At 54.9% G+C, this 26,485-nt stretch overlaps 3 protein-coding genes and 1 long non-coding RNA gene across 5 annotated transcripts; 2 read left to right on the top strand and 2 right to left on the bottom strand.

Moving 5' to 3' along the window:
- The first annotated feature begins 566 nt into the window (after nucleotides 1-566).
- On the top strand, nucleotides 567-14,472 carry CADM4 (cell adhesion molecule 4). Its single transcript, XM_082369684.1, has 9 exons — nucleotides 567-700; nucleotides 9,603-9,749; nucleotides 10,057-10,209; nucleotides 10,479-10,613; nucleotides 11,029-11,193; nucleotides 11,320-11,410; nucleotides 11,804-11,976; nucleotides 12,792-12,920; nucleotides 13,415-14,472. Exons 1-9 carry the CDS (start codon nucleotides 637-639, stop codon nucleotides 13,522-13,524), a joined length of 1,167 nt encoding a protein of 388 aa, XP_082225810.1. The 5' UTR covers nucleotides 567-636; the 3' UTR covers nucleotides 13,525-14,472.
- Nucleotides 14,473-14,936: 464 nt separating this feature from the next.
- Nucleotides 14,937-16,842, bottom strand: LOC309617424. Its single transcript, XR_014237998.1, has 2 exons — nucleotides 16,749-16,842; nucleotides 14,937-15,146 (listed from the first exon to the last, which is right to left on the bottom strand). It is a non-coding gene; the product is annotated as an uncharacterized lncRNA (long non-coding RNA).
- Nucleotides 16,549-24,858, top strand: ZNF428 (zinc finger protein 428). 2 transcript variants are annotated; one of them, XM_082369698.1, is made up of 3 exons: nucleotides 16,549-16,823; nucleotides 19,728-19,932; nucleotides 24,317-24,858. In XM_082369698.1, exons 2-3 carry the CDS (start codon nucleotides 19,857-19,859, stop codon nucleotides 24,823-24,825), a joined length of 585 nt encoding a protein of 194 aa, XP_082225824.1. In that variant the 5' UTR covers nucleotides 16,549-16,823; nucleotides 19,728-19,856; the 3' UTR covers nucleotides 24,826-24,858. The 2 variants fall into 2 exon arrangements, with proteins under 2 accessions (XP_082225824.1, XP_082225825.1); XM_082369699.1 differs by lacking the exon at nucleotides 16,549-16,823 and adding an exon at nucleotides 17,021-17,185.
- Nucleotides 20,451-22,845, bottom strand: SRRM5 (serine/arginine repetitive matrix 5). Its single transcript, XM_082369683.1, is given in 2 exon segments — nucleotides 20,451-21,701; nucleotides 21,705-22,845. Coding segments are annotated over 2 exon segments (1,173 nt in total). The 5' UTR covers nucleotides 21,912-22,845; the 3' UTR covers nucleotides 20,451-20,735.
- Nucleotides 24,859-26,485: the final 1,627 nt, after the last annotated feature.

Raw genomic sequence — 26,485 nt, 5'->3', positions numbered from 1 at the left:
TCCACACTCACACCTTCACCTACGCTCCGCCTCTGGAATATGTGCACGCCCCCGCCTTCACCTCCACCCATCTGTCCACGGAGCACCTCCACCTGCCCACTGAACACCTCTCACACTCACCTTTCCCACCAAACTCCCCCTCCCTGGACACTCAGCCTCACACACATCCTCACTCAACACTCTCCCCTCCACACACACCCGCACCGTGGCGCACCCTTCCAACAGCACCCTCACCTTTCACGTGACACACTCCCCCTCACACACCCCCTGCACGCGCTCCCCTCTTCTCCATCATCCACCCCCTCTGCCGTCACCCAGCCCCCGCACTCTCCGGCCGCGAGTCGCGCTCGCACACGCCGCCTGCACGCCTCCGCCCGCGGACCCCCAGCTCTCGGGCGCCTCCCCTCAGTCCGGCTCCCCCAACCCTCTCGCGGCGCCCTCTCCCCCATTGTCTGGGGCCTCCCCGCGTCTCCCTGCCCCATCCCCGCGCCGGCCCCGCCCCGGCCTCGGCGCCCCGCCCCCCGGGCGGGCAGGGGGCGGGGCGAGGGGCGCGGGGGGCGGGGCGGGCGGCGCGGGAGGTGCAGGTGCCGGCCGGGAGCGAGCGGCGGCGGCGGCGGCGGCGGCGGCGGCGGCACCATGGGCCGGGCCCGGCGCTTCCAGTGGCCGCTGCTGCTGCTGTGGGCGGCCGCGGCGGGGCCAGGTAGGGTCGGGGGCCGGGGCGGGGGGCGCGCCGCAGTGACAGCCAGGCGGCCGCGGGGCCGCAGAGGCGGAACAATGCGCGCGGGGCCGGGCCGGGCCCCCTCCCCGGGACAAAGCGCAGCGCGGGCCGGGAGCCGCGAGCCGGGAGCCGCGAGCGGGGGAGGGGGCGCGGGCCCCGGCCGCCGTGCCGCAGCCCCCCCCCCGACCCCGCACAGGCCCCGATCCCGGCGGGACAAAGGGCCCGAGACCCCCAGTCCAACCCCAAGCCAGCCTTCTCCGGGCCGGCCCCGCTGTCCTTCTGTCCGGTCTCTGGGTCCCTCTGTCCGCCTGTCTCTGAGTCCCTCAGTCTCTCTCCTTGTCCCCCTACCCTTGTCCTCTGTCCCTCAGTCTCCAAGACTGTCCCTCTCTGTCCCCCTTTCTCCTTGCCTCCCTGTCCCCCAGCTCTCTAGCCTGTCTTTGTCCCCTACATTTGTCCCTTGGTCTCTGTCCCTTTTTACTGGGTCACTCTGCCCGCCCCTCATTCTCTTCTCGACTCCCTTCTCTGTCCCCCTGTATTTTTGCCCTCCCTCTCTGCCCCCATTCTCCTTCTCTGTCCCTGTCTCACTGTCACCTCTGGTTCTCTGTCCCCCATCTGTCCCATTCCCTTGTCTCTCTGTCCCCTATCTTTCTGTCATTCCTGTTTCTCTAGTCCCCTCTATCACCTATCTCCCTCATTCCCCGCTCTCTCCCCTCTCTCTGTCCCACTGTCTCCCTGTTCCCTGTCTCTCCGCCTCTCCTTTCTACCCTTACAGCCTCCATCCTGGGCTCCCCCATTGCCATCCTTCGTTTCTCCATATCTCTATCCCTTTGTGCCCCTGAAGAGGAATTGAGTCAGGGAGGGCATCCTGAAGGGCCCTGGAGGGAAAATGTGTATGGGGAACCTTGGCATGTGGACACACACGTGGATTCAGCAAGTGCCTCCCAAACGCTGCCCCTCTCCACCCGTTCACACACCCAGGCCACGACCTACAGAGAAGCCCCCTCCAGGACCTCCAGGGAGCCCTCCACATACCCTTATCACGCACAGTGAAAAGCTGGAGACCTCCAAGATAGGGTGACCCTGAGATCCGGGACAAGGTCAGGAAATGTCAGCCCCACACTCACACTCTCACACTGTGTGTGCCTGGTACCTGCCACAGGTCCCCCCGTCCCCGGTGGGGGAAGCCACTCCTGGGGGGAATGGATGACTGGGAGGTGGCTGAGCAGAAGTGGGAGGGCCGTATGTCCTGCAGAAATCTGGGAGCTGTGACCAGATGGCACAGGGCCGGGGGCCTGCCTGGGTTTAAATCCTGGCTCTTGCCATTTGCCAGGGTAGCCAATGGCAAGCACCCTCCTCTCTCGGGGCCTCAGTTTCCCTTTCTGTAAAGTGGGGATGTTGAACTCGGTGACCTGAAAGGAAAGGAACTGCAGCTTGGACCCCTGAAGGGGTTTCTGGCAAGTTGGGTGCAGTGACACCTTCCCCACTCGAGTCTGAGGCAGAGCCTCCCTCTCCTCTCCTCGGGGCAAGGTGAGGGGCAGAGTGGACCTGTCACCCTCCACCTTGCTTTCTTTTATAGTCTTCTGCCATCGCTTCAAAACTTTCACCATTACCTCCTTTCTTTGTGGCGGACACGCCACAATTTCCCAGATGAGCACTTTGGTACCTTAGCTACATCTCCATCCAATTTTGTCTTTCTTTCTTTCTTTGTTAGGCACTAAAAACCAGGCTCATAGATTCCTAGAACCAACGAATCCAGTAAACAAAGAACCTGAGGTTATTTTAGAACCGTTGACATCTTTAGGCTTCCAGAATCCCAAAGTCTTTAGAATCTTGACACCTTTAAAGTTCTAGATCCTTGCTGGCATTAGCATTCTAGCCTCCTGATATCTTCACAATTCTGAAACCTTGACCTCTTGGAGATCCTGAATCTTGACACCTCTGACATCTAGAATCTTGACGGCTTAGAATCGTGGGAATTAGGATTCTCAGAATCAGAATATAGCCTAAGATGACCACCTTCCCAGTTCGAGAATCCTTTCTCCAGCACTTCTGGGAGGTAGCTCTACAGGCTTGTCCCTTGTTTGGTTTTAAAGTCACTGCTTCCTGGAACACTAATCCCTTCTATAAACTTTCTCTAAATAAAATGGTGTGGGACTTTACAAGTTGGGAGAGAGCTAGGTGTCATGGGAAGCACCCTGGAACCAGGCCTCTCTGGTGTAATTCTGGGTCAGCCCCTGCCCTTTCCGGCTCTGAGCCTCACTTCCCCTTCTGTAATGCATGGAGTAGGCAGCTGGAGTACCTGATCTCAGAGGACCCTTCATGCTTTCCTTTTCTCTGGATATCTCTGAATGGCTTTGGCCACCAGATTTTAGGAGTTGTCCATGGTCCCCATGTTTCCCTCTTAGTCACTCCCCTTCCCCTCTCACCTTGCCCAGCCAGCAGGAGTGGGGATGGAAGATGGGGTTCATTTACACCCTTTCAAAACTGTATTCTCTTTTTCCTGGCTCCCTCATCTACCAAGAATACCAGCAGAGGCTGATGAGATTTATGCCAAGAGAAAGAAGGGGTCCAGGGTGGGCGGGCGAGAGGAAGTGAGAGAGAGATGGGTTGCCTGCCCAGAGATGCCCACAGGCAGAAACAGAGACCCACAGGCCAGGAATTGGATGGAACAGAAAGGAGCAGAGGAAACAGATCTCCAGATCCAAAGAAAAGATAAAGAAGCTATGAAGAGTTGGGGGGCTTTGTGGAGGGAGAGTTTGTTGATCCCGAATAATGTTTCCCTCCCAAGTGACTCACTCCTCCCTCCCTCCTAAAGTTCTGCCCAGCCACGCTGAAAGCAGAGTTCTGTCACTGGTCCTCACCCACCCATGAGCCGAATGCCTGAGTCCCCAGAGCGGGGGTCAGGTTCCACGATGGATTCCAAGACCTTAGACGCAGCAGGGCTGGGGCCTGGGGTGGGTTAATGTCGTGTGAGCCTGGCCTGTCCCCGTCTTGGGGAACACAAAGGCAGCTTTCTCTCTCTGGGTGGGGTGAGGGGGGGGTGCCGGGAGACCGTTGGACTCGCCAGCACCCATTGGCCTGTGGCACTAGGACACGAGCACCCACTGGTTCCTGCCTGTGCAGACCCCGGGCCCATAGGTCCTCTGGGAACCGGGCACCAAGGCTCCTCAGCCGGCACCCAGTGGGGCAAGAGGGCGGCTGCAGAGCCCGGGCTCTTCTGGAAGGGGGCAAATAGAGGGCGCTGGGGGCGGAGGAGAGGACAGTGGGTGCTCAGTGCGGGCTCACCCCCTTCCTGGACCAGGAATTCTTCCCCTGACCCCAAACCCAGGGGGAACCTCCGGAGGACTCCCCTACCCCCTGGCTGGGCTTGAGGCCCGGAATCCAGGGAGCTCTAAGTATCCCAGGAACGTGGGGACCACAGGGGGAACTTTGTGTGTGAGCTGCTGACTCACCCCTACGCCCCCACCTGATGCTTGCTTCGCAGACAGGAGGAGGACGAGCGGGCTGCGGAGCTGGGCCGTGGTTCTGGGGGTTGAGGACTGTGGAGCTGGAGTCAGAAGTTCCCAGGAGGGGGCTGGGGGCCTGGACTCTGGGTCTGAGGGAGGAGGGGCCGGGGGCCTGGACTCTGGGTCTGAGGGGGGAGGGGCCGGGGGCCTGGATCCTGGGTCTGAGGGGGGAGGGGCCGGGGGTCTGGATCCTGGGTCTGAGGGAGGAGGGGCCGGGAGCCTCGACTCTGGGTCTGAGGGGGGAGGGACCGGGGGTCTGGACTCTGGGTCTGAGGGGGGAGGGGCCGGGGGCCTGGATCCTGGGTCTGAGGGGGGAGGGACCGGGGGTCTGGACTCTGGGTCTGAGGGGGGAGGGGCTGAGGGGCCTGGATGCTGGGTCTGAGAGAGGAGGGGCTGGGGTCTTAGACTCCTGGATCTGAGGGAGGAAGGGAGCTTGAACTCCTGGGTCCAGAGGGAGAAGGGGGCTGGGGTCCCAGACTCCTAGCTCTTGATGGAGGGTGGGGTGGGTACAGACTCTTGAGTCCTGAGAGAGGAAGGGGCTGGGGGTCTCAGTCCAGGTTTCTGAGGGAGGCGGGGCTGGGACCCTGATGCCTAGGTCCTGCGAATACAGGCGCCTTCACAAGGCTGAGTTGGGGAAGAATTGATGCTTTGTGTGAGGATGTTCGGACTCCGCCATTGATGGGGGGCTGAGGGGGGGGTCGGTCAGGACGCAGGGATGTACCACCTCCCTAGGGGAGGATGTGGGGGAAGGAGGCATGATGCCACGAGCCCCCTGGGGAGAGGATATGGAGGCGGTGGCTGTGACCTTCCCGGAACTGTGACCTTGAGACTCCCTTGGGTATTCGCTGACTCAGGACCCAGGAAGTACTCCCCCCACTCGGCTTAGTCTCCGTGGAAACATCCACCAGCTGTGTAGTCTGGACCCCTGACTCCTGGGTCCTGAAGGAGGAGGGGGTTGGAGGCCCAGAATCCTGGATTTGAGGAGGGAGAAGGCTGAGGGCTTGGGACTTCTGGATTTGAGGGAAGAAGATGCAGAGGACCCCGATTCCTGATCCTGATGGAGGAGGGCACTAGGAACCAGGACTCCTGGATCCTGGTAGAGGAGGCAGCTGGGGGGGCTGGATTTCCAGGTCTAAAGGAGAAGGGTGCTGGATTCTGGGTCTCTACATATCACCTGTTCAGCCACTCTTCCCCAAACCCTCCCTAGTCCCTTTTTCCAGGCACCATCCCCATGACGACTCCAGGCTGTCAACACAGTTTAAAGGGCCAGTGCCCCAGTCCCCAAGCTCAGCCCCTCTCTGACCAGAAAGTCCTGCCTCACCACCCCCCAACCCCGAAACAAAAGCTCCTAGGACATTAATATTCCAGGCACAGACACTGTTGGTTACTGACTCCTCAGGAGGGGGAGGGAATAAGACAAAAGCCCCCCACCCTCACCCCATGTGCACCCTCAAGCAGAGAGCAGGGGACACATTTGGGGGGGGGCAGACCCAGAGGTCCTGAGGGCTCCCAAGAGATGTTGAGTTTCTGCCACTGACTTGCCTGGGACCCCTGAGCCTCGTTTTCCACATCTATAAAATGGGGGGCTAGCATTGGGCTAGTCCTGAGGTCCAGGATCCACGGATAGGCTTCAAGATGTTTTTTTTTAAAGTGCCAGAATGTGCAAGCAGGCCACTTTTCAGGTGGATGGGCATGTTTCCGGAGATTATAATAACAGCAGCTTTGCACAGAGGGCTCCCTGAGCCTCAGGTCCTGGGCTAATCCTTGTGAATCAGGCACTGGCATCATCCCCACTTTACAGACAGGGCATCTGAGGCTCAGAAAGGTTAAGCCAGTTGTCCCAGGTCACACAGATGGCAAGTGGTCCAGCTGGGATCCACCCAGGTGTTTAAGATGAGAATAATGTGATGTCACAAAGTTGTTGTGAAGATGAAATGAGATCCTGCCTGACACGTGCGATTCATGCATCAGTCTCCCCAGAGACGTCCCCATGCATGTGCCTCCCCAGGCACACTTCCAGGCACTAGGGTGCAGCAGTAAACCCAAGGGATTACACCCCTGCCTTCATGGGGTGTATATTCGAGTGACGAGGGACAAACAGACAACAAACAAGTATGCAAATTAATAAAATAATTTCAGTGAAATTTCCATAGAGGAAATAAAACAGTGGTGACGAAACAGGAAGTGTTCTGGAGGGGAAGGCACAGGGAGTGAGCAAAGGCCTCTCTGATCTGAGGCACAGAGACCTGAATGAGAACAGGAGGCAATCCTGGGATGATCAAGGGGGAAGAACATTCCTGGCAGATGGAAGAGCCACTGCAAAGGCCCTGAGGTGGGAACAAGCTCAGCATGTTTGAGGGACCTCAAGGCCAGTGAGCCCAGAGTGAAGTGAGTAGCAGGAGGGTGGTTGGAACTGTGGTCAGAGAAGGGCCACCATCAAGCACCTTGAAGACGCAGGGAAGGGGTCTAGATTTTATTCGAAGTGTAATGGACAGCCTTCAGAGTGTTGTAAACACTCTGGCTGTGTTGAGACTGGCCTGGGGGGAGGCAGGTGGGGAAGAGGGGAGACTCATGAATAGTTCTTGAAGGACCAGGTAAGAGATGGTGTCCTTGGACTCGATGATGGTGGGTGAGGTAGCCAAAGGTGAACAGGTTTGGGATATATTTTGGAAATAGAATCGATAGATCTTGCTGATGTTAGAGGTGAGGGAAAGGGTGAAAACTTGGATGATTTCTGGGTATTTTGGTCTGAGCAACCAGGTTGTGACATTTACCGAGGCTGAGAAAACATGGGAAGGAAAATATTTGGGGCAAGGATTGGACATGTTAAAATTGATATTCCGGGAAGGACTAGATAAACCCCTAATAGTGGCTTAAATTCACAAAGCATTATATTCAAAGACAAAAGAAGCCAGAAGTAGGCATCCAGGCCTTTTATGGCAGTTCCACATCATCACCAGAGACCCAGGCACCTTCCAGCTCTTGGTTCCAGAATTCCATCACATCCTAATTCCATAAAGGTGACCTGGTGGAAAAAGGACTTATCCCCTTTCTTTAGAAAGTCCTCTCAAAATTATCACGTGACACTTTTCCTGATATTCAGTCAGACAAAATTTTATCACATGGCCTCACTTAGCTGCAAAGGAGTCTGGGAAATTTCTCTTTCTGCTGGATATAGGGCAACTGTAAAATACAACCAGGGTTCTTTTTCTAAAGAGAAAGGGAAGAATGCATGCTGGGTAGGAAGCTAGCTGTCTCTGCCTCCTCTCCCCAGAATTAATCTTTTCCGCCCCTCCTCCCCCAAAATCAGGTTACCTATCCCTCTTACAGGGACCATAACACTTCTGATGGGATTTTACAGTGATCTGTGTCTACCTCCCCATAAATAATTGAAGGCCTTCCAGGACAGGGACCTCATGTGACTCATCTCTGGGCACCCAGCCCCTGAAAGCCTCCCCGCTGCTCAAATGAATGAATGAGACAGTATGTAAGAGACATGAAGCGATAGTTGTCCAACATTTAAAGGTAAATAACCAGATCTGATCATGGCTCTTTCCTGCTTCAGTTTCTCCACTGGCCTTCAGGATAAAAGCTAATCTCCTAGCCTGGCATTTGAGGCCCTTCATAAGCACATCCCACAACCCCTCACCAATGCTGGACACTCTTCACCCAGAGAACCAGGAATGGATGTGGATGCAGGTTATGGAATCAGAAAGATCTGGAGGCAGACCCTGCCTCTGCCACTCTCAGGCTGTGACCTTGGCCAAGTCATTTTCTCTCTCTGGACCAATTTTCTCATCTATAAAATGGGAACTGGGAAAAAAAAACAAACTGGGGACTGATAATAATGCCTCCCTTGTTCAGGTATTGTGATGATTAAATGGAAATCATATAGGTAATGCCCCTAGCACAAAGCCTGGAACAGGAGGTGCCTAATAAACAGAAGCTGTTATGGTTATTGTTGTTTTGAAGTTGACAGTGACAATGATGATGCTGATAATTAATCTCACCTTTGAGCTTCATGCTGTTTCCTTGGCCGGAAACACCCCCTTACTAACCCCCTACCTTGTCCCTCTGTTGGATTAATCAGGGTAAGTTAGCTGCTATAACAACAGCCCTGAAATCTCAATGGCTTAACAGAAAAGTGTATTTCTCACTCATGCTACAGTCCTGTGCAGGCAGGTCACAGGGGGCAGGAAGTCAGGGCCCTGGGCTCCTTCCAGCTTGTGATCCTGTCCTCCTCTGGGTTTTTGGGAGTCCTCTCCATTCAGCCAGTATGAAGGACTGCAAGTGAGATGAGCCAGGCTGGAAGAGGGGTTTCTCTCTTCTGCCTACAGCCCATTGGCCAGAAATCAGTCACATGGCCCCACCTAAGCACAGGGGATCCTAGGAAATGTAGCCTAATAGTGTGTGGTACCAGTTAACTTTAGCGGTGTTAAGAGACCCTCCAAAACATAGTGTCTTTAAACAACAATTATGTTTTTTGCTCATGACTCTGGGGGTCAGCAATTTGGACTGTATCAGTTGGGTATTTCTTCTCTTGGTCTCACCTGGAGTCACTCATGTGGCTACAGTCACCTGGTGGTGCCACTGGGGCTGGGTGGTCTGGGATGGCCTCACTCACATAGCTGGCAGTTGGTGCTGGCTTCTGGCTGGGCTTCTCTCGCCGTGTGGTCTCTCATCCTCAAGGAAGCTGGTTCGGGCATGTTCATCTGACAGTGTCAGGGCAGCAAGAGGGCATGCACGGAAGCTGCAAGGTCTCTTGAGACCTAGGCTCCAGAACTCATACAATATCACTTCTAGCAAAGTGATATTGACTTCAAAGCAAGTCACAGGGCCTCCCCAGATTCGCAGGGTCAGAGTGCTTCGTTAATGGGAAGAGCAGCAGAGTCAGCTCACAAAGGGCACATACAGGGATGGGAAGAATATCGTGGCCATCTCTACAGACAAGTTACAACATGTGCTCAGGTGTGAAAGACGGGGTTTGGTGAACACATAGCAGTTTCCCGTACCTGGTGAACTCCTGTGCACTCTTTAAAATGTGGATCCAATGGAGCTTTCTTGTAGAGCCTTCCCTGATCACCCCTCTCCCTGGGGTGGTCTTAGTCTCCACTTCCTCTGGGCTCCCAGCGTGCCCTGTGCTACCCCCATTAGAGCATATTCCACTGGATCTTGACTGCACCTCCTCTAGAGCAGGGGGCAGGTTTTCTCTATCTCCCGGACTCCAGCCTGCAGGAAGTGTTGGGTGTAATGAACTGAATGAAAGGGAAAGGAGAGGGATTGGAGGTTTGGATGGGCGAGGAACAGAGGGAGAGAGCAAAGACTGAATTGCACCCCTCAGTGAGTCTCCTATCCTGTCTCTCTGTCTGCTGGTCCAGGGGCAGGACAGGAAGTACAGACAGAGAATGTGACAGTGGCTGAGGGTGGGGTGGCTGAGATAACCTGCCGTCTGCACCAGTATGATGGATCTATAGTTGTCATTCAGAACCCCGCCCGGCAGACCCTCTTCTTCAATGGTACCCGTGGTGAGTGCTGGGGTCTGGAATCCTGAGTCTTGAAGGAGGAGAGGGCTGGGGCCTGACGGAGGACAGAGCTGAGACTCTGGACTCCAGGGTCTGAGGGAGGAGGGGGCTGGGGGCCTGGACTCCTGGTCCTGTGGGTGGGAGGGCATGAAAGGTTCTGGGTACCCAAGGGAGTAACTAGGTGGGCACCTTAGACGCATGCGTATGGTTGGAGAAAAGAGGCAGAGGGCTGAACTCTAAGCTCCTGGAGAAAGGGTGGGACTTCTGAGGTCAGGATTCCCCAAGTTCACTCTTGTCGTTCACTCTCTAGCCCTGAAGGATGAGCGTTTCCAGCTGGAGGAGTTCTCCCCACGCCGGGTACGGATCCGGCTCTCAGATGCGCGCCTGGAGGACGAGGGGGGCTACTTCTGCCAGCTCTACACGGAGGATACCCACCACCAGATTGCCACGCTCACTGTACTGGGTAACGGCCTCCCCCTCCTCAGACCCATCCCTTCTCTTTTCTCCTCTGCTTATCCCTTATCCTGAGACCTGACGCTGGCTGTTTTTAACCTCCTGGACATCTGGTCCCAGTAAATAAGGCCGGCCTTCGTGACCTCTGGCCTCTGTGTTTGACCCCTGCCACCTGGGACCCTTGTTCCCTTTGGTCCCTGGAATCCCGCAGCCTGGTTACTTTGAGCCCACCTTGGTGCCTCCCTTGACCTCCTCCTTGCCCCCTTCTCCCTGCGGCAGTGGCCCCGGAGAATCCTGTAGTGGAGGTCCGGGAACAGGCGGTGGAGGGCGGCGAGGTGGAGCTCAGCTGCCTCGTTCCACGGTCCCGCCCGGCCGCCGTCCTGCGCTGGTACCGGGACCGAAAGGAGCTGAAAGGTACTACCTGGGGTCAGGGATGGGGGTGGGCGGGGGAGGTGCCAGCGAAGGGCGGGACTTAAGAGGAGGCGGGGTTCCAGGAGGCATGGCTTGGGAAGGGTTGGTTTATATGTGGGCGGGGCCTGAAGAAGAGTGCACAGGTTTGGCAGACACTAGTCACTCAATATATAGCTATTGAATGAACTGATAGGTGAGAGGGCGTGGGGTGAAAGAGGGGTGAGCTTTGGGAAGAGCCACGTGGGGTGGTGGGCCTCTTTCGAGGAAGGGCGTGGTTTGGAGAAGTAGAGGCGAGGGCTGTGGATAAGGGGCGGAGCTTGGCAAATAGCCTGCTTCGGGATTGGCTTGGGGGTGGGGTGCTCCTTCGGTGGGCGGAGCCATAACCCCGACCAGACAGTGTTTGGGCGGGTCTTGGCAGGAGTGAGCAGCAGCCAGGAAAATGGCAAGGTCTGGAGCGTGGCGAGCACAGTGCGGTTTCGTGTGGACCGCAAGGACGACGGAGGTATCGTCATCTGCGAGGCGCAGAACCAGGCGCTGCCCTCTGGACACAGCAAACAGACGCAGTACGTGCTGGATGTGCAGTGTAAGTGCCTGGCGGGCCAGCACCCGGGGGAGGGAGTGTACCAACCCCCGCCGCCTGTCCCCGGGGGAGTTCCTAGTCTGCATGATGACCCGGACAACCACTCTCCCATCTCACTTCTGCCCACAGACTCCCCCACGGCCCGGATCCATGCCTCCCAAGCTGTGGTGAGGGAGGGAGACACGCTGGTGCTGACATGTGCTGTGACGGGGAACCCCAGGTGAGCTCTGGGGCCCGAGACTCCAGGGCCCTGAGGAGAATAGGGCTGGGGACCTGGACACCTGTGTCTCAGGAAAGAGGGGACTGGGCTAACAGAGGGGGCTGCGGCCCAGACTTCTGAGTCCTGAGAAAGTCCTGGAGCTAGATCGTGAGGAAGGAGGCCGTGGGGTCCCGGACTCCTGGATTCTCAGGGTGGAAGGGGCTGGGGGAAAGGCTGGGATTCCTGAGACCCTGGTGATGGGTGGAAGCTGGGTCCAGGACTGTTGGTTTTCTAGGAAGGAAAGGGCTAATAAGGACCCTCTTATTTGGAGATGCGGCATGTCTAGATTCCTGAGACGTCAGAATCGGGTGCTGGCACCTGCGTCCCTAACTCTCATTATATACCCCCGCCCAGGCCAAACCAGATCCGCTGGAACCGCGGTAACGAGTCTTTGCCAGAGCGGGCCGAGGCAGTCGGGGAGACGCTTACGCTGCCCGGCCTGGTATCCGCGGATAATGGCACCTACACCTGCGAGGCGTCGAACAAGCACGGCCACGCGAGGGCGCTCTATGTGCTCGTGGTCTACGGTGAGGACGCGCGGCGGCAGGCCTGGGGGCAGGGCTCAGGGTAGGGGCGGGGCCTCCTGGGATCTCCGCACTGTCCTGTGTGGGACTGGGCCTTGGGAACGAGCGGGCTGGATTGGATGGTGTTTGAGGCCCCGGCCTGTACAAAGAATGATTCCAGGGGGTCAAAAGCCCACAGAGTTCTTATAGTTCTGGGGCCAGACTGATCGTCTGGGTTCAGATTCAGTTCTGCAGCGTCCTGTTGCGGGTAACTTCGTGCCTTAGTTTCCTCATCGGTAAAGTGGAAATAAACAACAGCACCTACCTCATAGGGTTGTTGTGAAGACTATATGAGCTAAATATATAAAGCGGTTGGAGGCCCCTAGCACAAACTCAGTGTTATGTGTTTAGCTCCTGTGACGGTGGGGCAGGAATTTTGGAGTGGTTGGGCCCTAGCTCAGCATTTTAAATACCTGGAGCGTTTCAGACAAGATGGGGAGGGACTTGGACCTGAAGTCAAAAGAAAAGGGATGTGTTCTTTCTGTTCTCTGGGGGGTGGGGTGGGGTGGGGCGGGGGGGAGGAGACAGGTAGACATTAGTGAAATGACTCGGGGGCTGGGTCGGGCATTGTACAAACCTACACGCATTCCTTGAGGAAGCGGAGCATTAAGGATGGCACCAGGGGAAGGGGCCACCATGTGGCAGTGATTTGAGGGGCGTGGCACATAAGGGGGCGCGGTTGGACGTGGCGTGCAGAATGGTTTAAGAGATTGGCAGCGATTGGCCCGGGCTGGGACCGTCCTCTGCTGACCTGGGCCTGCCCCCTGTCCCTTTGGCAGACCCTGGTGCGGTGGTAGAGGCTCAGACGTCGGTGCCGTACGCCATTGTGGGCGGCATCCTGGCGCTACTGGTGTTTCTGATCATCTGTGTGCTGGTGGGCATGGTCTGGTGCTCAGTACGGCAGAAGGGTGAGTGGGGGCGGGGTCTCAAATTCAGCGAGGGGTGTGGTTGGTTGTGGCGTTCGGAAAGGGGTGGGGCCTAAAACCGATTCGAAAGAGGGCGGGCGTAGAGCCGGGAGGGGGAGGAGCCTAGATCCAGGATTTGAAACCTGAGGCCCAGATCCCAAAAAGGGGCGGGTCTTTTGGTCCAGGACCCTAAAAGAGGTGAAGGGTTGAAGCTGAATTAAGACCATGCGTTTGAATTCCTAATTGCTGAGTTCGTTGGGAGCAGAGCAAGGGGATACTATCAAGAGAACGGATAAGGGTTGATCTTTCCGTGAACTTTTGGAGTCTTTCTAATTCTGCTTTTACCTCTTCCTCTGCCCCTGTTTTGCTATTCCCTGGACTTGATTCCCTCTCCCTGTATGTTCCGTCTCTCTCTCTTCCTTCGTCTGGTATGTCTTGTCGGCCTCTTGGGTCCACACATATCTGTTGCCTCTGCCCGGGGGTCTGTCACCCCTCAGGCTCCTATCTGACCCATGAGGCCAGTGGCCTGGATGAGCAGGGAGAAGCAAGAGAAGCCTTTCTCAATGGCAGCGATGGACACAAGAGGAAAGAAGAATTCTTTATCTGACCCCACCTCCACCCCAGGCATGGGCCTGGGCTGGGGTCCACCCCACTGCCAGCTGCAAAGACATTTACCAGAGTCTGGGATGGTGGGCTTCTCCCCCCACCACTAACACCTCAGACGCTTGGGCAGGGATGGGGGTGTCGGATGCCTGGGTCTCTGCAAGGGCCAGAAGCAAGGGCCCAGAGGTCTGGGTCCCCCAGGGGGGCAAGGGCCAAAGGTCCAGACCCTCAAGTCCAGGGAGGGCGGTAGGGATTGGGTTGGGGGAAGATAACTGGGGGAAGGCCAAGGCCCCTAGGCTGCAGAACCAGGTCTTGTGGGGAGGGGTCAGATTCTGGGAAGGGTGGGGTGGGCAGGGAAGGGGAACAGAGATATCTTTGGGGGTCCCAGACCCCATGCCAGCCATTGGAGGAGTTCCACAGAGCTCTGGGCACCTCTTTGCAAAGCCATGTTTGCACGGTGGGGGTAAGGGTGGGGGGAGGGCGTGGAAACAGGGATTCTGTGTCTTTGTGTCATAACTTTGATGGGGGCGATAAGGGAGACAGCCCCAACTTTTCTCCAATCCCTCCTTCCCCAGGCTCCTGGGCTCTCCTTCCCTCCACCTCCCTTCCCCCACATCTGTCCCTTCCATATTTGTCTCTCTGTCCACCCACTCCTTGGGGGGCCTTCCCCATCTCTCCTCCAGGCCCCCCGGGGAGGGGGAAAGGAGTTTGGGGGGAGGGTGCGTTGCTCTCTATGGTTTTATATATAATATATTAAAAAAAATCAAAAATCTATGAAAATATCAGATTGCGCCCCCCTCCCCCCATTCCTGGCTTTTGCCCCCTTTTTCTTGTTTAAACACACACACACACACACACACACACACACACACATTTTGTACGGGGCAGGGAGGGTAACGGGGAGGGGGTTTGGCAATCCCACTAACCACCATTAAACTGAGGAGAGAACAAGTGTTTGGGGTGGCTGTGTGTCTGTTCCTCTGCCCAGAGCTGTACCACGTCGGGAGGGGTGCTGAACTGAGGGAGGGGGGAGGGAGGGTGATGGTTGCTGGTGGACGGTATAGGCCAGGAGAGGGTCCTTACTTCTCCAAGGGCACCTCCACCCTTCCAAGAAACCTGTTTTTTTTCTGGTCAGTCTTTCAGCCAAAAATCACCAAGTCTTGTCTCTTCAGTAGCCACTGAGCTACCCCATCCCCACCCAATAGCCTGGACCCTTTCCCCGGCTTACCCCCACCCCTAACATCAATCTCCAGAGGAGCTTTCAATTACTCACATCTTGCCCTGTCAAAACCTGTTCCTGCCCTGCTCAAAAATCTTTCCCTAGCTCCCCTTCATCTCTAGATCAAGTCAAAGCCCCTTAGCCTGGCATTCCAGGCCCCTCATTCATTCATCTAAATTTTAGACAAGTGATTCTAATTTTTGAGTCAAAAACATATTGACCTTACTTTGTGCCAGTCGCTGCTCAAAGGCCTGGAGATGCCATGGTGAATAAAACAGGCAAACGTTAGGTGCTCCAGACAGCTTAGCACTAAGCGCAAACTTGATCCTGTTCTAGGCACTGAGGACCCAAAGTGAAAAAGATTGACTCCAGTCTTAGCTTCACAAAGCTTTCATGAGGAAACCAGACTACAGCAAGGACGGAAAAAAACAAAACAAAACAAAAACTTAACTTCAGATTGCCATAAGTACTATTAATATAAAATACAGAGTAAGGGGATGTGGGTACTGTTTTCTTTTAACTTGTTATTATGGAAAACATCAAACATACAGAAGTAGACAGAACAGGACAATGAAGCCCCATGTATCTGTCACCCCAGCTTCAACAACCATCACCTCATAGCCAATCCTGCTTTATCCATAACCCGCTCACTTCTCTAAAGCCAATCTGGAGGTGCTATCTTAAAAAGATCAGAGGAAGCCTGTCACATTGACATCTGTGCCAAGATATGAATGATGAGCACAAGAGCAGCTACTCGAAGATCAGAAGGAAAAGCATTTTCAGGCAAAGGGAACAGCAAGGGCAAAGACCTGAGATGGTAAAGAGATTGGGGTGTTAGAGGGGAAGTGGAAGTAGACAGGATTGGATGGGATGGGGGTTGAAGTCAGAGATGAGCAGGGTTAGACCATGTGTATAGCTCCTGGGCCATGATAAAGGGTTTGGATTTTTTTCTAAATGTAACGGGATCTCATTGGAGAGTTTTAAACTGGAATGTGAGTCACATCCAGGAAGCCTGGAATTCTGCAATAGCTTCCTATACCTTCATCGTAAAGTCTGAGCTCCTAACGTCGCCTGTAGGAGACTTTCCCCTCTCTGACTCTGTTCCAGGTGCACCAAACTGCTTTCACTTCCTCCAACAAAGCAATTTTTTTTTTGCCTTTAGGCCTTTGCCCTTGCTGTTCTCTCTGCCAGAAAGACTCCCTGGGGCAGGCGCCTCCTGTGGCTCCCACAGCTTCCTCTGCTTTACTCATCCCAAGTCTGACCACTCCGGGTTGTGGTTCTGATTATGTGTGAATCTCCTTCCTTTGACTGGGGGGCCAGCAGGATAGAGGCTGGGTATGTTCACTGCGGAAACCATAGTGCCCTCTAGCACAGGGCCTGACACACAAGAGAGCAATAAATATTTATCCTGGTTATGGGGGTAGGGTTGTGAGGGTTGGTAAGGGTCTTGTCCCTTGTGCCCCCTCTCCGGATGCAAACTGATTCCGACTGAACGGAGGCTGCCCGCTTCGCGCTAGTCCGCAGTCCCTGTGCGCATGCGCTATTGCCCGGCGTTTTCCATCCCCCCACCACCAAGCCCCTCATATGCTAATCAATGCGCTCCAGAGTATGGCCCCTCCGGGGACTATGCAAATCAACTCTTCCATCGCCCGAGGCCTCCCATTGTCCCGCGCTAAGATTATGCAAATGAGCAGGCCTCAGGTCCAGGATCCAGGCAGAACTGGTACCCCCACCCCACCCCACCCCACCCCACCCCACCCCCAGCGCGTCCCATTCTTTGTAAGACGCGTTCATGATCGCTCACGCACGCGCAAGCCTTGCAGTTTCTCGTTCCGTCCGGCTGCGGACTGTACCAAGTAAACCCGGACAGCGAGGGGCAAGGCCCGGAACCCCCTGCGCGAGCCTTGTCGATGGCCCCACTAGACCCCTCTTCCCACCATGCTACAGGAATGGTCTATCTCGCCGCGCAAGCGCCCTAGGCTCTTCACGCCCCTCGCACTCCCTCCTACCCCACTTGCAGCGCAGGCGCAAAGCCTGGGCGTGCAGCCGCTGTCGCCGAGCCGGAGCTGGGGCCGCCAGCGCCGGTGAGTGTCCGGGATGGAGGTGCGCGGGGCATGCTGGGAAGCGGGCACTACGGCACCGCTGCATGATGGGAGTGACGGCTCCCGTCACGGAGGAGCCGGCAGCAGTCTTGGGCCGTGATGGCTTGAGGGCGAGATTCAGGCTCCCTTTTCTCCCCCAACGCATCTCCGTGCCGTCCTGGGGCATCCTGGGAAAATGGGACGCAGTGCTCTAAAGCACTGTGGGAGTCTGTCCCCTAGTCGTTATGGGCCTGGTGCATTCTGGGATTATCCTAGCTTCTTGTGGGGAACCGTCCCTTTTGTCATACACCTTCCGCTGAGCATCCTGGAAGCTTGGAGTGCTTCGACGAAGAGCGCCTTGGAAGGTGGTCATTATAGGCCCGAGGCATCCTGGGGAAAATTGCAGCAGCAGGGGGGACCGGTCCTTATGGTCCTGTCTAAGGTTTTGATCTTGCCTCCTCTCCCTAGCGTTGTGGGAATGGGTGCCTATTATGTTCGCGCATGGCATCTTGGGAGTTGGTTGCTGTAGGTTCATGACACTGTGGGGTCTCCGGCACTGTTTGCATTATGGTAGGGAGAGAACCTCATTTATGCCCCTCTATGATCGTAGAAGCCAGTCTGACCGCCATGTTCACTGTAGGAATGGGACTTTGGCACCAAGGACTGCCTCCACCTGACATCTGGAATACTCTGGAAGGAGCTTTGTGTGATGTGGGCTTGGGGAAGGGTAGGCTGCACCGGTGAGCAATGTCTCCTGCGAATCCCATAGGAAGTTCTGATTGTCCCTGGTGTATGGTTGCCGGTTAAAATATAGAACCTCCAGTTAAATTTGAATTTCAGATTAACAACAAAGAACTATTTAATATATCCATGTTCCATGCAGTATTTGAGGTGTACATTTCTAAAAGACTCATCTGGAATCAAATTTAACTGGGTATTGTATACTTTTATTTACTAAATCTGGCAACCTATCCTGGCATAAAGTAGAGTTCCCAAATTAAATGGAGCCCTATAGGCAATAGGGTATTATGAGAACTCTTCTCTGCCAGTTATGAATCCTCTCTGTCCTTAAAGCCCAATCCAAGTGTCTTTAGAAAGCTCACCTGCCATTGATGCCAGCTTTCCCGTGCCCCAGCCTCCTCCAGGCTTCAATCCTAATCTTTTTCTCTTTAGTCCCCAGCATTAAACTCGACCCCTAGAGTTTGAAGGGAATCATGCGTTTTCCACCATATTAGCCAGTGCCCAGCACAGGCCTTGGTATATAAGAGGTGCAGCTGAGGCTGCCAGCCCCTTCATAACTTGCTCTTCCTGGCTCTCTACTCTCAGGGAGCACAGTGGGAGAAAAAGAAGTGCTGTGTGTGTGTGTGTGTGTGTGTGTGTGTGTGTGTGTGTGTGTGTGTGTGTGTGTGTGTGTGTGTCGGGAGTACTGATGAAGAGGGAGAAAAAGGAGAGGAGTCTTGAAAGTCTTCTTGGAAGAGGCAGAGGTGGTGTTTGGCTGAGGAGAAGTATAGAGGTTCTTGTGTTTGAGGTGGGCTTTGGAGAGAGAGTAAGAATTCTCCAGGCAGACATGGGGGAAGGAGCACATCCTAGACAGCAGTTGTAGGATTTACTAAGACCCACAGATGTGAAAAGTCCTGTTGTGCACAGGGAGAGGTGAGAAGTCTGGAATGGCGGGGGTTTATAGAGGGTTGGGGTTGCGGGTAGTAATAGCCACTGCTAATGGAGTACCTGCCACATACCACCAATTTATATCAACGAGCCTACTGAATCTTCAAAAAATCTTTTCCACTGAAGGATCATTTTATGAGAGGTAGGATGACATGGCTTCAAATCCTAGTTCACCCACCTACTAGTTGGTATGATAATTCTCTTTGTGCCTCCATTTTCTCATCTGTGCAAAGGAGATAATAATGTCTCAACGTGGTTACAAGTACGTAAGTTAAGCCCTAGAAGCTCTTTTTGTACCTAGAAGGAAACAGGCTAGAGAAGATACGTCCTTTGTTTGAAGCTACGCAGCTAGAATGTGGCAGATTTAGGATTCAAACCTAGGCATCATCTTGCCAAGGTGTAAACTGATAAAGAATTAGGGCAGGGACTTCCCTGGTGGCGCAGTGGTTAAGAATTCGCCTGCCAATGCAGGGGACACGGGTTCGAGCCCTGGTCCAGGAAGATCCCACATGCTGTGGAGCGACTAAGCCCGTGAGCCACAACTACTGAGCCTGCGCTCTAGAGCCTGCGAGCCACAACTACGGAGCCCGCGCGCCTAGAGCCCGTGCTCCACAACAGGAGAAGCCACCGCAATGAGAAGCCCGCGCACCACAATGAAGAGTAGCCCCTGCTCGCCACAGCTAGAGAAAGCCCGTGTGCAGCAACGAAGACCCAGTGCAGCCAAAAATAAATAAAAACTAAATTAAAAAGAAAGAAAGAGTTAGGGCTGACATTCACAAATCAGTGCAGCCATACTAGTTTTTTAAATATAGAACTACTTCTAGACTGGTTGGTATATCACCACTATTCCAAGTAATCCCTACCCCCGGCTGCCACTTTGGACTCTTCCCCCCGCCCCAGACTTTCCCACAGCCTAGCAAGTAAAGGGTTAATGCCTGGCATAGGCCCCTGTTCCCCTCTCTGTTCTGATTGGTGCCCATGTTGGTACTCGCTGTTAAATACTTGGAGTATTACCCTTCCCACCCCATTGAATGAGAACCAGATGGGGAAATAAAGGCCTACAGAGGGGTAGAACCTGCAGTGAAGGCTCTGTAGGCAGTCAAGGCCCTTTAGGCAGTCAAGGACAGGGTTGGGATCGTCTTTGCCTTGCCCACAACACTGAGCGCACCGAGTCCTGGGGAGGCAGATGCTATGTAAAAGTTTATTGAGTCATCACAGGCCTTTCCTTCCCCTGTCCAGCATCCCTCTCTACCTGCTGACATCCTGCATCAGAGGACTTGTGGCCGACGTGTGGCTGTGGAAAGCTGGCCAGGGAGGGACACTGCCCAGCTGCTGCTCTGCTCCTGTCTCCTGTCCCCTCCCCTGGCCATGACAGAAACCCGTGAGCCAGCTGAGACTGGGGGCTACGCCAGCCTGGAGGAAGACGATGAGGACCTCTCTCCAGGTGAGATGGCCTTCGAGGTGGTGGTGTTGGCTTGACTATCTTCCTGGTTTGGGATTGGGGCTCCGCTGAGAAATCTTGACGGGGAGTGGCTCCTTATCTCGCTAGGTTTTCTGTTCTGATTAGGACTCTGTGCCCTGCTAGGGGATTCCTTCCTGCTGAGACTTCTGGGGGTTATAGATTGGCTGGGATTGCTCTCCTTGTTGTGATCGCTTTCTTTGCTGGAAGTTCTGGATCGGCTGTGGTCTCTCTTCTTTCTGGGAGTTCTAGATCGGCTGTAATCGCTCTCCTTGCTAGAAGTTCTAGTTTGGCTGAGATCTCTCCCCTTGCTGGAGGTTCGAGATTGTCTGAGAGCACTCTCTTTTCTGGGGGTTCTGGATCGACTGTAATATCTTTCCCTGCTGGAGGTTCTAGTTTGGCTGTGATCTCTCTCCTCACTGGAGGTTCTAGATTGTCTCTGATCTTTCTCTTTTCTGGGGTTTCTGGATTGGCTGTGATCTTTCTCTTTTCTAAGGGTTCTAGATTGGCTGTGATTTCTTTCCTTGCTGGAGGTTCTAAATCGGCTGTGATCTCTTTCCTTGCTGGAGATTCTAGTTTGGCTGTAATCTCTCTCCATCCTGGGGGTTCTGGAGCGGCTGCGACCGCTCTCCTTACTGGGGGTTCTAGACAGGGTGCAACCTCTCTCCTTACTGGGTGTTCTAGATCGGCTGTGGTCTCTCTCCTTGCTGGGGCTTCTAGACCATCTGCGACCTCTCTCCTTGCTGTGGGTTCTAGATCGGCTGTGACCTCTCTCCGTGCTGGGGCTTCTAGACTGGCTGTAACATCTTTCCCTTTTGGGGGGTTCTAAATTGGTTATAACTTTTCCCCTTGCTGCAGATTCTAGAGTGGCTGTGTCTTCCCATCTGACTGGGAGTTCCCTTCTGGGTACGACTTCTTGCCCTGCTATGATTTCTCTTCCAACTGTGACTTCTCACCCTGCTGTGGGCCCTCTCCCTGCTGCGACTTCTTGCCCTTCTGGGCATTCTAGACCGGCTGCGACTTCGGGGCTGGCTGGGGGTGCTAGACTGGCTGTGACTTTGGGGCCTGCTGGGTGCACTACCTTGGCTGTAACTCTCGACCCTGCTGAACACTTCAGTAGGGCTGTAACTCCATCCCCTGCTGGGGGTGATCATCTGACTATAACTCTTCGCTGTCCTCGATGATGACGGAGACGGGCAGTAACCTTTCTCCTCGAAGGGAGTTCTAGTGGGGCTATAACTCTTTGCCCTACTGTGGGTTCCAGCCAGGCTGGAACTCCTCCCCATATCCAAGGCTCCTGGGGGGCTGTAGCTCCTCTTTGTGCTCGCATTTCTAGGCCGGCCGGCACTCCTTTCCCGGTTGTTGGTTCTCGGCTGGCTGCCACTCTTCCCTCCACTCTGTTTTTGCAGGGAAGTAGGAGTTCTCACCCTGCTGGGCGTACCTGGTCTGGCACCATTAGTTCTTATCCTGCTGGGAGTGCTGGCCCCGTTGGCTGACCTCTTGGAGCTGCGGCTTCCCCTTCTGCCGGGAGTTCTGCCCCGGCTGTGGGTGCCTCTGCGCCGGGGGCGTCTTACCCTGCTGGCCTTGCTGGCTTTGCCGGCCCTGATGTCAGTGCTGGCTTTGCAAGGCGTTCGGGCCGTGCCGTGGACTCGGGACTTGTTGCTGGGCTGGTTAGAAGGGGCTGCCTTTGTACTTGCCCATTTGGGAGATTTGGAACTGCTTGGGCTCGTGACCAGGTTAGGGGCGGTCAGAGGTTAGGTGGACACTGAGGAGCTGTTGGGCATTGCCGACTTGGTGCTCTTCAAGGAGGCAGGAGGACTGGGAGACGCTGCGGGCATCGAGGGTCCCGTGGACTCCGGAGACATGCTGGGCTTCCGGGCTCTCGCAGGTGGAGAAGGCATGGTGGCCGCGCAAGGGCTTGTGGTCCAGGAAGTCACGGTGGACACAAAAGGCCTGGTAGCCATGGGTGACCACCTGATTGCCTTTCCCGGGCCAACTTCGTGAAGTCTCAGTGGGCAGTGAAGACTCTGGAGGGGAGGTGGTGTGAAGTCAGAGGTGGGGGGAGAAAGAGGGGTGGGGCCCCAGCTCAAAGCTGGAGGTGATTCATCTGTGGTTTGTAGCAAATGCCTCCCCAGGCTGCCTTATGCTCAGCATTGCTAGGGACACAGAGATGGGTCAGACCCAGGTCCTGCCTTCCAGGAGTCTCCAGTCTCTAGACCCAGACCGTCACTGTCCAGGCTGTCACGGTGTGTTACGGGGCAGGGGGAGCCCAGACGAGAGAGGCACTGACCGCCTGGGCAGTCAGGGAGGACCTCACAGAGGAGGTGACGTGGAGCTGGCGCCTTAAAGAGGAGCAGGAGTTTGCTAGTCGAGAAGGAGAGGGTCGCCCCAGGTGGGAGAAGAGCAGAGGCGAAGGCCTGGAGGAGGGAGAGCAGGGCCACCCTTGTTCATTCAACCCACACATCCCGTTGGGGACCCCAGATGAGTCAGAGCTGCCCCTGAGGGGTTCCTAGCCTGAAGGAGGAGACATTCTGGGGCCCAGATGGCTACAGCCTTTAGGACAGTGACAGAGGAGATGGAGCCAGGGTGGAGGGAACAGGGGAGAGACCCTCTGCCTGAAGTCATCGGGGGTGGTGACTTCATGGAGGACAGAGCCTGTGCTGGGTCCTGAAGGATGAGTAGGAGATCGCCAGGCAGATAGAGTGGGGAACAGCGTTCCAGGCAGAGGGACCAGCCCATGCCAGGGCCTCCGGAAACATTTGTTAAATGGCAGACAGACAGCAGGACAGAGGCAGGAACAAGTAAGAGACAGAGAGAGCTACAGGGAAGGACGGACGCTCAGCAAACATAACTTGTTCTTCTGAGCTAGGTGATGCTGGGGACCCAGCAATGAGTCAGACCAGGGCTGCCCGCTGGTCTGGTGGGAAAGGACTGGGACACAGGGGACCACAGCCCTGCAGGCTCGGGGCTAGGACAGACAGGGGGCAAAAGCAAGTGACCGGCTGCCTGGGATTAAGAGATCTGGGATGCCCTCACCAGGGAGGAAGGCCTCCTTCTGGGTCCTTAAAGGATAATGGGAGACATTTCCAGCAGAGGGAATGGCATGTGTGAAAGCCGCAGAAAAGCTCTGTCAAATTGAATGCCAGGCACAAAGAAAGTGTTCTAGATGCTAGGGACGCAGTCATGAGCCAGACGAAGTCCCTGCTTTCAGGGACAGGCAGTAAATGTATAAGCAGGTGTTACATACAATACCTTGAGGAGAAAAATAAAGCAGAGTTAGGGGCGTAGAGAGTGCTAGGGAGGGATTGCTGGTTAGACAGACTGACCAGGGTTTCACCGAAGTGACACTTGAGCAGAGATGTGACAGAGGGGAGGGATCAAGCCTTAGTCCGTCTGCAGAAAGGGTGGCAAAGGCCCTGAGGTGGGTGCCGGCCTGGGGAGTTGAGGGACGTGAGGAGGCGGTGGGGCTGGCCCAGTTGTAACGGGGTCCCCGTACGCTGCCAGAGGAAACTGAGGAAGGGGGGCCAGTGGATGCAGGGCTAGGCTGTCACAGTCCTAGGGGATGCTTTGGGCAGGCTCCTGCCACCACGTCTGTAGAAGCCGGTATTTTGCTGCCGCTGTAATGGGGGCTCCCCTCTCCACACCCCCCATAACAGTTGTTGGTGTCACCCTTCCTGTACATTGACTTTCCATTTTTTTCTTTTTTTTTTAAACCTAAACTTGTCCTAGGCATGTCCTTCATACCCATGAAATCACAGTAATCTATCTATACTTATAAATATTTTAACTCACTTAACTAGATATTTTTATATTTATATATATATATATATAAAACCACATATATCAGAGTATGTGTATGTGTTCTAATTTGCTGAAGTACCTGTTCAAGTGTTTGTCTCCCTAAAATGATCCAGTGTAGGCCATCACCCACCTTTAGCTTTTTCCCCGTTTAGCTGTGTGACTGGAGGCCAGTGAGTCGCCTAACCTCTCTGTGCCTCAGTTTCCCCACTTGTCACTTAGGGATAATAGTACCTCCCTCAGGGTTGTTGTAAGGATTAGTTGAGTTAATATATAAAAAACAAGGTTCTTAAAATAGCAGTGGACGCTGTCATTGTTGTTTTTATTACTCCTATGTCTCCTACTTTGTTCTTTTTAAACCCCTAAGATGCAGTTCTTGCAAGACGTTCATTTGCTTGACACACAGATACAGCCTGTTCTGCACGATGGGGATCCATCTGTGGGGAGAGCAGGGCCGGGCCCGGGCTGCCCTCTCCATACTGTGGCGAGTCTACGGGGCTCAGGGAGGGGACAGCCGGGCACAGCCCTCTGTCCCCTGATGCCGCCGTCTTTCCTCTTCCACCCCCTCTAGGCCCCGAGCATTCCTCTGACTCCGAATATACTCTCTCAGAGCCGGACTCCGAAGAGGAAGAAGATGAGGAGGAGGAGGAAGAGGAGACCACTGACGATCCCGAATATGACCCCGGCTACAAGGTGAAGCAGCGCCTGGGGGGGGGCCGGGGGGGCCCATCCCGCCGGGCCCCCCGTGCAGCCCAGCTCCCGGGCCCCCCAGCCCAGCCCTGCCAGCTCTGTGGCCGCTCAGCCCTTGGGGAGGCCCCACCGGGCACCCCGCCTTGCCGGCTCTGCTGCCCCGCTACAGCCCCCCAGGAAGCGCCAGCTCCTGAAAGCAGGGCCCTCGGGGAGGAAGAGGAGGAGCCGCCTCGGGCTGGGGAGGGCCGACCAGCTGGGAGGGAGGAGGAGGAGGAGGAGGAAGAGGAGGAGGAGGAGGGCACCTACCACTGTACCGAGTGCGAGGATTCCTTTGACAACCTCGGGGAGCTGCATGGGCACTTCATGCTGCATGCGCGGGGTGAGGTGTAGGCAGCGCCCCGACCTAGGGAGCTTGGCAGAGGGGTGGGGCGGGTGGGGTGGGAGGAGGGGGCTGAGGACATCGGGGTGGTCGCGGTGGTCATGGGGATGGGGTCCCACTGATCTGTGTCGTCTTAGCAGTAGTTGTGTGAAAGCCAGAATAAAAGCCAAATTCTGTGTGTCGGCCGAATGTGCATTTGAGGTCTGTGTGTGTGTGTGTGTGTGTGTGTGTGTGTGTGTGTATGTGTGTGTAAGCTCGAGTGTGTAAGGCATGCGCCTGGGCATTTACCTCACCATCCCTGGGCTCCTTGGGGAAAGCTAAGGATCATTGTTGCCAAGATAATTAACGTTTACTAAGTGCCTATGTTCAATGTGGTTCCCATGTATTTCATCATAGACCCCGTGATGTACAGGCTCAAACACAACAGAATTTTCTTGCTTACGTCATAGTCCAGGATGGGTGTTTCAGGTTGGCAGGTAACCTCCATATGGTGATTTGGGGACCCAGGCCATCCTGTAAGCCTTTTGTCATTCACGTGGTCATGGCTGGGTGTCCATGGCCTGGGTTCTGCCAGAGGAAGAGGAAAGAGAGCCTGGAGAGGTACACATGTTCTCTTAGAAGCCCCAGCCTGGAGGTGGCACATAGCGCTTCCACTTACGTTCCTTTGCTGAGAGATCAGTCACATGGCCACAGGCTGCTGCAAGGGAGTCTGGGAAAGGCGGTCTAGCCAAGTGCCCAGAAAACGGTTTGTGGAAGACAGCTAGTGCTCTCTGCCACTTCATCCAAGAACCTTCACAAAGAGGACTTTAATTATAATCATAGCTCTGCTTCCTGAGCGCTTCTTGGGTGCCAAGTGCCAGTCCAAGAGCTTTATGTATATTGACTTAGAGAAGTTGTGCATCTAGGAACTTACAAAAATAGAACTTTAATTATAATTACAGCTGCCATTTCCCCAGCACTTACAGAGCGCTGCATTTTATTCACATGAGATCATCGGGTCCTTAGAATAACTCTGTGAGGCAGGGGCTGTGACGCATTAATTCATTTAATAAGTATCTTTTGAATACTTGCTGTGCGCTAAGCATTGGGAACACACCAGTGAATAAAATAAAATCCTTGTCCTCGTGGAGCTTACATGGAGGTGGGAAGGGGCCACCGGTGGGGACAGATAGTAAACAAGAAATAAACAAGAAAGATGTAACATATGCTGGATGGTGGTAAGTGCTGGGGAGAAAAATAGAGAAGGGAGAACAGTTCTGGAAGAGGGTGCAGTTTAAATAGTGTAGTCCTCCCTGAGGAGGTGACATAGAGACCTGAGACCTAAGCAGAGACCTGAGAAAGGGAGGGAGGGAGCCTGGCACACGGGTGGGGAGAGCGATCTAGGCTAGGGGGCGGTGGGGCAGGAGCCTGCCACACGTGTCAATTAGGCGAGAGTAGCTCGAGGGATGAGGTCAGAGGGGAACAGAGGGTCAGCTTATTACAGCCTTGTGGAAACACAGGCTCTTGCTCTGAGATGGGAAGTACTAATTCACAGAAGCTTGGCACTGAAGCTCCTTTGAAAATAGAAGCCTAATTATAATAATAGCTAGCATTTACTGAGCATTTACTGTGTGCCAAGCTCTGTTCTAAGGCGCTTTACATGTGTTAACTCATAGAAGCTTGGCAACTAAG

Source organism: Balaenoptera borealis (genome assembly GCF_965194805.1).
Source record: "Balaenoptera borealis genome assembly, chromosome: 19".
In the NCBI taxonomy this organism is placed as follows: domain Eukaryota; kingdom Metazoa; phylum Chordata; class Mammalia; order Artiodactyla; family Balaenopteridae; genus Balaenoptera; species Balaenoptera borealis.
Note: the sequence above shows the minus strand (reverse complement) of the source record. Positions and strands in the feature narration are given on the sequence as shown.

Excerpts from the sequence above, each read along its gene's own strand:
- CADM4 (XM_082369684.1), top strand. The coding sequence starts at position 637 with ATGGGCCGGGCCCGGCGCTTCCAGTGGCCGCTGCTGCTGCTGTGGGCG. Across the intron at positions 9,750-10,056 it reads CTTCTTCAATGGTACCCGTG|CCCTGAAGGATGAGCGTTTC; the intron begins GTGAGTGCTGGG and ends TTCACTCTCTAG. Across the intron at positions 11,977-12,791 it reads CTATGTGCTCGTGGTCTACG|ACCCTGGTGCGGTGGTAGAG; the intron begins GTGAGGACGCGC and ends TCCCTTTGGCAG.
- ZNF428 (XM_082369698.1), top strand. The coding sequence starts at position 19,857 with ATGACAGAAACCCGTGAGCCAGCTGAGACTGGGGGCTACGCCAGCCTG. Across the intron at positions 19,933-24,316 it reads CGATGAGGACCTCTCTCCAG|GCCCCGAGCATTCCTCTGAC; the intron begins GTGAGATGGCCT and ends CACCCCCTCTAG.